This window comes from Borostomias antarcticus, assembly GCF_949987555.1.
Source record: "Borostomias antarcticus genome assembly, contig: scaffold_372, whole genome shotgun sequence".
Classification (NCBI taxonomy): Eukaryota; Metazoa; Chordata; class Actinopteri; order Stomiiformes; family Stomiidae; genus Borostomias; species Borostomias antarcticus.
Window position 1 is genome coordinate 15,001 of NW_028175973.1, and position 10,570 is coordinate 25,570.

Below are 10,570 nucleotides of genomic sequence, written 5' to 3' on the forward strand. Positions count from 1 at the left end.
CCCTCTCTCCCCCTCCTCTCTCTCGCCCTCCCCCCTTCGCTCTCTCCCCCCCTCTCTCCCTTCTCCCCCCTCCACCTTAGGCATTACTGTGGAGGAATGTGAGCATGTCCACATCTCTTTCTTTCTTTCTTCTCCATCAAATTTGTGAAGTGGTGCCTGGAGGGAAGTGTATACCCTGGGTGAAATGTGTTGATTATCTCACGGAAGCCTTGACCCTCCACAATAGCAACAGGTCTCATGTCCTTGACGATCATCTGGAAGATGCAGTTAGAAAGCTGAGCAGCCATCTGGGGTGTGCATGGAGTTGTGTTCTTTTTGTGGAAAAAGTCCTCCACACTGCTTTGCCTCCTGAAAATATTAAGCACATTAGTTAATTAAATAGCTAATGCTAATAGTGGCATATTTAAAAATAAGACTAGTTTTAATGTTTTCTCAGGTGAGAAAGTAACCATGTAGATTCCCAATATGTGGTCAGTTTATCCAAATAACCTCTGTTTTGGGAGATTTTAGCACACCGTTCTTCAAAAGCTCCGGTAGCTTCCCTGTTGCCTAGCAACATGTGCTTGTAAACAAAACGCTCTGCGCCCTACCTCGCGCAAAGCACACATCTCTTATCACGTGTAGGCCCCTTAATTTCCACCTCACTGCTATGTTTAGCCAACTTGAATGCCAACATGGCCATTTAGAAGTCTGTCCATCACCACAACACATAGCTAGCTAGTAGCTACATGGCTAGCTAACGTTACTCTCGCTGCTATGTTATGATTAGCTAAATTGATGCTAACGTAGCCATTTAGGTGCGAGCACCATAATGACAATAGGCTACCGTAGCTAGCCAGCTACACAGCTAACGTTACTAACACCAGAAGACATACAAACTGTGGTGAGCTACATTGCTTGTGTAACATTAGCTAGTAGCTATCCATTTTTCACTCATACACGGCCGGAAAAGTGAACAGAAATACAACGGTGACTTACGGTGCTATCTTGCGGCTGTCTTCACAAAGAGCTCCGGGATGCTTTCGCTTCAAGTGCTCGTTCATTGCAGATGTACTGCTGTGATAAGCCATTTCAATTTTGCACAGTTTACAGAGCACCACATTGTTCGGTTTTTGTCTGAAGTACTCCCACACTTTGGACGATCGTGGGCGAGGTTTTTTAGCTGCCGGCTCTACTCCGGGGACCTCCATGTTTGTTTGTGTTTCCACTGGTCGCAGCCATGTTGTTTATTTGCGACGCATCGACGCACATTACGCAAGTCGACGTATTGACGTAGTCGATTACGTCGACTACGTCGACGCGTCGTCCCAGCCCTAGTGTGTGTGTGTGTGAGTGTGTGAGTGTGTGTGTGTGTGTGAGTGTGTGAGTGAGTGTGTGTGTGTGTGTGAGTGTGTGTGTGAGTGTGTGAGTGAGTGTGTGTGTGTGTGTGAGTGTGTGTGTGAGTGTGTGAGTGAGTGTGTGTGTGTGTGTGTACTCACAGTGTTGTTGGTCCAGGACGCGTCGCTGCTGCTCTCCCCCCGCGGCGAGGGGGCGTGGCTCCCGTCAGCCCCGCCCCCTCCACCATCCTCCACCTCACAGTCCCTGGACGACAGGACGCCATCCTGAGAACACACACACATACACACATACACACACACACACATACGGGCAAACACACGTGTCAGATAGTAGTTTGAGGGGGCGGCAGGTACAGTAGGTGGTCAGAGCATCTCTGAAAGGTTGCTAGTTTGAAACCAGGCACGGCACACACTCGTTCATATTGTTAGTCACTTACATGGATAAAAGCAAAAACCATTGTTATGACTGATGTTAAACTGACACAGTGAACAGTGTGTGATCCTATGTGACTATGTGTGTGTGTGTGTGTGTGTGTGTGTGTGTGTGTGTGTGTGTGTGTGGTGTGTGTGTGTGTGTGTGTGTGTGTGTGTGTGTGTGTGGTGTGTGTGTGTGTGGTGTGTGTGTGTGTGTGTGTGTGGTGTGTGTGGTGTGTGTGTGTGTGTGTGTGTGTGTGTGTGTGGTGTGTGTGTGTGTGGTGTGTGTGTCACCTGAGGTGCGCTGGTGTTCTTGTGTAGCTGAGTCTTGTGTAGCTGGCCCTGCAGCAGAGGAATGTGCTTGGTGGCCTCCTGGATGTCCTTCAGTAGTTTGGGCGTCGGGATCCTGCTGTACTCCTCCTTCATGGCCTGCAACACACGCCAGGGTCACGCCAGGGTCACGCCAGGGTCACGCATCAGAACACAACCGCAACACACGCCAGGGTCACGCCAGGGTCACGCATCAGAACACAACCACAACGCACGCCAGGGTCACGCAACGCATCAGAACACAACCACAACGCACGCCAGGGTCACGCCAGGGTCACGCATCAGAACACAACCACAACGCACGCCAGGGTCACGCTGGGCCGGACGCACCACCAAAGAGCGCCACGACGCCGGGGTATTAAGCATGCGTCCGTCCGTGTGTGTGTGTGTGTGTGTGTGTGTGTGAGAGAGAGAGAGAGAGAGAGGAGACAGGGTTGTGTGTCCTCAGCGTTTGAGAGCCCCTTCAGCTCTGGGGAGGAAGTGAGACCGGTTTGGGAGAGAGCAGAACAGGACGTCAACATAGAGGTCAGAGCTGTAGGGGCCGTTGCCATGGCAGGAGGACTGTTTACAGCGCAGATAGAGAAGGAAGAGAGAGAGAGAGTAAGAAAGAAATAGAGAGAATAAAAATAGAAGCAGACAGAGAAATCTGAGGAAGAGAGAAAGAGAGAAAGAGAGAGAGAAAGAGGGAGAGAGAGAGAGAAAGGCAAACAGAGAGAGAGAGAGGGAGAGAACAATGAGGAATGACTGGCTTCCTCCGTCGACCTGGACAACGGACCAGGAGTCTCTCTCTCTCTCTCTCTCTCTCTCTCTCTCTCTCTCTCGGTGTTCTCCCAGGCTGTGCTCTGAGGGGACAGACGGGCCAGAGAGAGACCTCAGTGTCCTCTACAGCTGCTCTGAGGGGACAGACGGGCCAGAGAGAGTCCTCAGTGTCCTCTAGCTCTGCTCTGAGGGGACAGACGGGCCAGAGAGAGACCTCAGTGTCCTCTAGCTCTGCTCTGAGGGGACAGACGGGCCAGAGAGAGTCCTCAGTGTCCTCTAGCTCTGCTCTGAGGGGACAGACGGGCCAGAGAGAGTCCTCAGTGTCCTCTACAGCTGCTCTGAGGGGACAGACGGGCCAGAGAGAGTCCTCAGTGTCCTCTAGCTCTGCTCTGAGGGGACAGACGGGCCAGAGAGAGACCTCAGTGTCCTCTACAGCTGCTCTGAGGGGACAGACGGGCCAGAGAGAGACCTCAGTGTCCTCTACAGCTGCTCTGAGGGGACAGACGGGCCAGAGAGAGACCTCAGTGTCCTCTAGCTCTGCTCTGAGGGGACAGACGGGCCAGAGAGAGACCTCAGTGTCCTCTAGCTCTGCTCTGAGGGGACAGACGGGCCAGAGAGAGACCTCAGTGTCCTCTAGCTCTGCTCTGAGGGGACAGACGGGCCAGAGAGAGACCTCAGTGTCCTCTACAGCTGCTCTGAGGGGACAGACGGGCCAGAGAGAGACCTCAGTGTCCTCTACAGCTGCTCTGAGGGGACAGACGGGCCAGAGAGAGACCTCAGTGTCCTCTACAGCTGCTCTGAGGGGACAGACGGGCCAGAGACAGTCCTCAGTGTCCTCTACAGCTGCTCTGAGGGGACAGACGGGCCAGAGAGACCTCAGTGTCCTCTAGCTCTGCTCTGAGGGGACAGACGGGCCAGAGAGAGTCCTCAGTGTCCTCTAGCTCTGCTCTGAGGGGACAGACGGGCCAGAGAGACCTCAGTGTCCTCTAGCTCTGCTCTGAGGGGACAGACGGGCCAGAGAGAGTCCTCAGTGTCCTCTAGCTCTGCTCTGAGGGGACAGGGTCCTACTCAGGTCTGTAAAGGGCTCCCACGGGACAATGGACCAACTCTCAATTAAATACGTGTCCCTTATGTCATTTTCTCTATGTGGACATAAATAAATTGTTAAAATATGTGTGTGTGTGTGTGTGTGTGTGTGTGTGTGTGTGTGTGTGTGTGTGTGTGTGTGTAACTGTGCTCAGCGGTTGTAGTGAATTCAAGCCCCTCACTCTGGATAAAGGCGTGTCTGGAGATGAGACTGATAGAATGAGAATAAGGAGACAGAACTCTGAACGATGGCCCAACTGATGCCAACTCTGTTATTGTTATCAATGTTATAGAAATGTTATGTATATGAATGTTATTTTTGTCTAATGGGCACTAACAAAACTACCATCGGACAGTCAGTTCCTGCTTGGGCCGTTAACGCTCTGTCCACTCTCACTGCCCTGTCCCCTCTCACTGCCCTGTCCACTCTCTCTGCCCTGTCCCCTCTCTCTGCCCTGTCCCCTCTCACTGCCCTGTCCCCTCTCACTGCCCTGTCCACTCTCACTGCCCTGTCCACTCTCACTGTCCTCTCTCACTGCCCTGTCCTCTCTCACTGCCCTGTCCCCTCTCACTGCCCTGTCCTCTCTCACTGCCCTGTCCCCTCTCACTGCCCTGTCCACTCTCTCTGCCCTGTCCCCTCTCTCTGCCCTGTCCCCTCTCACTGCCCTGTCCCCTCTCACTGCCCTGTCCACTCTCACTGCCCTGTCCACTCTCACTGTCCTCTCTCACTGCCCTGTCCTCTCTCACTGCCCTGTCCCCTCTCACTGCCCTGTCCCCTCTCACTGCCCTGTCCCCTCTCACTGCCCTGTCCCCTCTCACTGTCCTGTCCCCTCTCACTGCCCTGTCCCCTCTCACTGCCCTGTCCCCTCTCACTGCCCTGTCCCCTCTCACTGCCCTGTCCACTCTCACTGCCCTGTCCTCTCTCACTGCCCTGTCCCCTCTCACTGCCCTGTCCTCTCTCACTGCCCTGTCCCCTCTCACTGCCCTGTCCACTCTCTCTGTCCTCTCTCACTGCCCTGTCCACTCTCTCTGTCCTCTCTCACTGCCCTGTCCACTCTCACTGCCCTGTCCTCTCTCACTGCCCTGTCCTCTCTCACTGCCCTGTCCCCTCTCACTGCCCTGTCCTCTCTCACTGCCCTGTCCCCTCTCACTGCCCTGTCCACTCTCTCTGTCCTCTCTCACTGCCCTGTCCACTCTCTCTGTCCCCTCTCACTGCCCTGTCCACTCTCACTGCCCTGTCCTCTCTCACTGCCCTGTCCACTCTCACTGCCCTGTCCACTCTCACTGTCCTCTCTCACTGCCCTGTCCTCTCTCACTGCCCTGTCCCCTCTCACTGCCCTGTCCCCTCTCACTGCCCTGTCCCCTCTCACTGTCCTGTCCCCTCTCACTGCCCTGTCCCCTCTCACTGCCCTGTCCTCTCTCTCTGCCCTGTCCCCTCTCACTGTCCACTCTCTCTGCCCTGTCCTCTCTCTCTGTCCCCTCTCACTGCCCTGTCCCCTCTCACTGCCCTGTCCACTCTCACTGCCCTGTCCTCTCTCACTGCCCTGTCCCCTCTCACTGCCCTGTCCTCTCTCACTGCCCTGTCCCCTCTCACTGCCCTGTCCACTCTCTCTGTCCTCTCTCACTGCCCTGTCCACTCTCTCTGTCCTCTCTCACTGCCCTGTCCACTCTCACTGCCCTGTCCTCTCTCACTGCCCTGTCCTCTCTCACTGCCCTGTCCCCTCTCACTGCCCTGTCCACTCTCACTGCCCTGTCCTCTCTCACTGCCCTGTCCACTCTCACTGCCCTGTCCTCTCTCACTGCCCTGTCCTCTCTCACTGCCCTGTCCCCTCTCACTGCCCTGTCCCCTCTCACTGCCCTGTCCACTCTCACTGCCCTGTCCCCTCTCACTGCCCTGTCCACTCTCACTGCCCTGTCCCCTCTCACTGCTCTGTCCCCTCTCACTGCCCTGTCCTCTCTCTGTCCTCTCTCACTGCCCTGTCCACTCTCACTGCCCTGTCCCCTCTCACTGCTCTGTCCCCTCTCACTGCCCTGTCCTCTCTCACTGCCCTGTCCACTCTCACTGCCCTGTCCACTCTCTCTGCCCTGTCCTCTCTCACTGCCCTGTCCCCTCTCACTGCCCTGTCCTCTCTCACTGCCCTGTCCTCTCTCACTGCCCTGTCCCCTCTCTCTGTCCTCTCTCACTGCCCTGTCCACTCTCACTGCCCTGTCCCCTCTCTCTGTCCTCTCTCACTGCCCTGTCCACTCTCACTGCCCTGTCCCCTCTCTCTGTCCTCTCTCACTGCCCTGTCCACTCTCACTGCCCTGTCCCCTCTCTCTGTCCTCTCTCACTGCCCTGTCCACTCTCACTGCCCTGTCCTCTCTCACTGCCCTGTCCTCTCTCACTGCCCTGTCCTCTCTCACTGTCCTGTCCACTCTCACTGCCCTGTCCACTCTCACTGCCCTGTCCACTCTCACTGCTCTGTCCTCTCTCACTGCCCTGTCCACTCTCACTGCCCTGTCCTCTCTCACTGCCCTGTCCTCTCTCACTGCCCTGTCCTCTCTCTCTGCCCTGTCCACTCTCACTGCCCTGTCCTCTCTCTCTGCCCTGTCCTCTCTCACTGCCCTGTCCTCTCTCTCTGCCCTGTCCACTCTCACTGCCCTGTCCTCTCTCTCTGCCCTGTCCTCTCTCACTGCCCTGTCCACTCTCTCTGTCCTCTCTCACTGCCCTGTCCACTCTCACTGCCCTGTCCTCTCTCACTGCCCTGTCCCCTCTCACTGCCCTGTCCTCTCTCTCTGCCCTGTCCACTCTCACTGCCCTGTCCTCTCTCTCTGCCCTGTCCTCTCTCACTGCCCTGTCCACTCTCTCTGTCCTCTCTCACTGCCCTGTCCACTCTCACTGCCCTGTCCTCTCTCACTGCCCTGTCCTCTCTCACTGTCCCCTCTCACTGTCCCCTCTCACTGCCCTGTCCTCTCTCACTGCCCTGTCCCCTCTCACTGCCCTGTCCTCTCTCACTGCCCTGTCCCCTCTCACTGCCCTGTCCCCTCTCACTGCCCTGTCCACTCTCACTGCCCTGTCCACTCTCACTGCCCTGTCCCCTCTCACTGCCCTGTCCTCTCTCACTGCTCTGTCCTCTCTCACTGCCCTGTCCACTCTCACTGCCCTGTCCTCTCTCACTGCCCTGTCCCCTCTCACTGCCCTGTCCTCTCTCACTGCCCTGTCCTCTCTCACTGCCCTGTCCTCTCTCACTGCCCTGTCCACTCTCTCTGCCCTGTCCTCTCTCACTGCCCTGTCCACTCTCACTGCTCTGTCCTCTCTCACTGCCCTGTCCCCTCTCACTGCCCTGTCCTCTCTCACTGCTCTGTCCTCTCTCACTGCCCTGTCCACTCTCACTGCTCTGTCCTCTCTCACTGCCCTGTCCACTCTCACTGCCCTGTCCACTCTCTCTGTCCCCTCTCACTGCCCTGTCCTCTCTCACTGCCCTGTCCACTCTCACTGCCCTGTCCACTCTCACTGCCCTGTCCTCTCTCTCTGTCCACTCTCACTGTCCACTCTCACTGTCCCCTCTCACTGCCCTGTCCTCTCTCTCTGTCCACTCTCACTGTCCACTCTCTCTGTCCTCTCTCTCTGTCCACTCTCACTGTCCACTCTCACTGCCCTGTCCACTCTCACTGACCACTCTCACTGTCCACTCTCACTGCCCTGTCCTCTCTCTCTGTCCACTCTCACTGTCCACTCTCTCTGTCCTCTCTCTCTGTCCACTCTCACTGCCCTGTCCTCTCTCTCTGTCCACTCTCACTGTCCACTCTCTCTGTCCTCTCTCTCTGTCCACTCTCACTGCTCTGTCCCCTCAACCCACGCCTTGCCTGTAAGTCCTGCTGCTCCTTAGTCAGCATCTTCTGAAGGATGTCCACTTTCTGGCTGTGCACAGCATTATTCTCCTCCTGCAGGAGAGGGACAGAGACAGACACAGAGACAGACACAGAGACAGAGAGAGAGAGAGAGAGACACAGAGAGACACAGAGAGAGGGAGAGACAGAGAGACACAGTGAGACAGAGAGAGAGAGAGAGAGAGAGAGAGAGAGAGAGAGAGAGAGACAGAGAGAGAGAGAGACAGAGAGACACAGAGAGACACAGAGAGACACAGAGAGAGAGACAGACACAGAGACAGAGACAGAGAGAGAGAGAGAGACAGAGAGGCACAGAGAGACACAGAGAGAGAGAGAGACACAGAGACACAGTGAGACAGAGACAGAGAGAGAGAGAGAGAGACAGAGACAGAGAGACACAGAGAGAGAGAGAGAGAGAGAGAGAGACACAGAGAGACACAGAGAGAGAGAGAGACACAGTGAGACAGAGAGAGAGAGAGAGAGAGAGAGAGAGAGAGACAGAGAGAGAGAGAGAGAGAGAGAGAGAGAGAGAGAGACAGAGAGAGAGACGAAGAGGGAGAGAGAGAGACAGAGAGAGAGAGAGAGACAGAGAGAGAGAGAGAGAGAGAGAGAGAGACAGAGAGAGACAGAGAGAGAGACGAAGAGGGAGAGAGAGAGAGAGAGAGAGAGAGAGACAGAGAGAGAGACGAAGAGGGAGAGAGAGAGAGAGAGAGAGAGAGACAGAGAGAGAGAGAGAGAGAGAGAGACAGAGAGAGACAGAGAGAGAGACGAAGAGGGAGAGAGATGGAGAGGTGATATCAGTGAGCGAGGGGAGTGGTGAGAGGAGTGTTGTCTTGGGGAGAGACCAGACCGACCAATGGCGTCTGAGAGTGACATCACTGAGTGACATCACTGGTCAAACCCCCAGAGGAAGCAGAGGGCGGAGCTACGAGGGCGCAGAGGAGGGAGGAGAGAACCGACGTCCAGGAACCAAACAGGGACTAAAGAAGATCCCTGAGAACACTAGGGTTAACGAGAGGAGCAGGACGGGCGCGCGCCAGAGAGAGACAGCGCGCGGTGACTGAGGGTAGAGGACTGAACGCGTGGTGACTGAGGGTGACTGAACGCGTGGTGACTGAGGGAAGAGGACTGAACGCGTGGTGACTGAGGGAAGAGGACTGAACGCGTGGTGACAGGTTAGAGGACTGAACGCGTGGTGACTGAGGGTGACTGAACGCGTGGTGACTGAGGGTGACTGAACGCGTGGTGACTGAGGGTGACTGAACGCGTGGTGACTGAGGGAAGAGGACTGAACGCGTGGTGACTGAGGGTGACTGAACGCGTGGTGACTGAGGGTAGAGGACTGAACGCGTGGTGACTGAGGGTGACTGAACGCGTGGTGACTGAGGGAAGAGGACTGAACGCGTGGTGACTGAGGGTGACTGAACGCGTGGTGACTGAGGGTAGAGGACTGAACGCGTGGTGACTGAGGGTAGAGGACTGAACGCGTGGTGACTGAGGGTGACTGAACGCGCGGTGACTGAGGGTAGAGGACTGAACGCGTGGTGACTGAGGGTAGAGGACTGAACGCGTGGTGACTGAGGGTAGAGGACTGAACGCGTGGTGACTGAGGTTAGAGGACTGAACGCGTGGTGACTGAGGGAAGAGGACTGAACGCGTGGTGACTGAGGGTAGAGGACTGAACGCGTGGTGACTGAGGGTAGAGGACTGAACGCGTGGTGACTGAGGGTGACTGAACGCGTGGTGACTGAGGGTAGAGGACTGAACGCTCAGTGACTGAGGGTGACTGAACGCGTGGGTGACTGAGGTTAGAGGACCTGAACGCGTGGTGACTGAGGGTAGAGGACTGAACGCGTGGTGACTGAGGGAAGAGGACTGAACGCGTGGTGACTGAGGGTGACTGAACGCGTGGTGACTGAGGGTAGAGGACTGAACGCGTGGTGACTGAGGGTGACTGAACGCGTGGTGACTGAGGGTAGAGGACTGAACGCGTGGTGACTGAGGGAAGAGGACTGAACGCGTGGTGACTGAGGGTGACTGAACGCGTGGTGACTGAGGGTGACTGAACGCGTGGTGACTGAGGGTGACTGACGCGTGGTGACTGAGGGTGACTGAACGCGTGGTGACTGAGGGTGACTGAACGCGTGGTGACTGAGGGTAGTGGACTGAACGCGTGGTGACTGAGGGTAGTGGACTGAACGCGTGGTGACTGAGGGAAGAGGACTGAACACAAGCGCCGCCCAGTATCCCCCGGGCTGGTATCTCCCCACCCCGTACCCCCGGCCCGGTGTCTCCCCACCCCGTACCCCCGGCCCGGTATCTCCCCGCCCCGTACCCCCGGCCCGGTATCTCCCCACCCCGTACTCCCGGGCTGGTGTCTCCCCGCCCCGTACCCCCGGCCCGGTGTCTTACCCAGAGAGGCAGCGGGGAGGTGATGTGGTCCTGGGGGCTGGTGGTGGCGTTGGAGGAGGAGGAGGAGGAGGTGCAGCGCTGCTCCCCAGCAGGGGATCCCGGGGAGTGGGGGGGAGGACAGGCCAGGCTCTCCCTCGCCCTCCCCCAGCGGGATCTGGACCAGGCCCGGCGGCCGACCCAGGACCGTCAGCGCCACATAGGAGCCCGCTGGACAGCGCCGGGGGACGAGGAGGACGAGGAGGACGAGGAGGACGAGGAGGACAAGGAGGACGAGGAGGACGAGGAGGACGAGGAGGACGAGGAGGACAAGGAGGACGAGGAGGATGAGGAGGACGAGGAGGACAAGGAGGATGAGGAGGACG

The 10,570-nt window shown here is 57.0% G+C and overlaps 1 protein-coding gene across 1 annotated transcript in view; it reads right to left on the reverse strand.

Moving 5' to 3' along the window:
- The window catches only part of LOC311328968 (rho guanine nucleotide exchange factor 12-like), a gene marked incomplete at its 3' end in the record, with an annotated part of 44,105 nt that overhangs the window by 13,586 nt on the left and 19,949 nt on the right, over positions 1–10,570 (reverse strand). The window contains exons 6-8 of the mRNA XM_084462858.1: positions 7,773–7,850; positions 2,046–2,180; positions 1,479–1,601 (exon numbers count right to left, since the gene is read on the reverse strand). Of these exons, the coding sequence (XP_084318984.1) occupies positions 1,479–1,601; positions 2,046–2,180; positions 7,773–7,850 (336 nt within the window). The remainder of the gene's footprint in view (positions 1–1,478; positions 1,602–2,045; positions 2,181–7,772; positions 7,851–10,570) is intronic.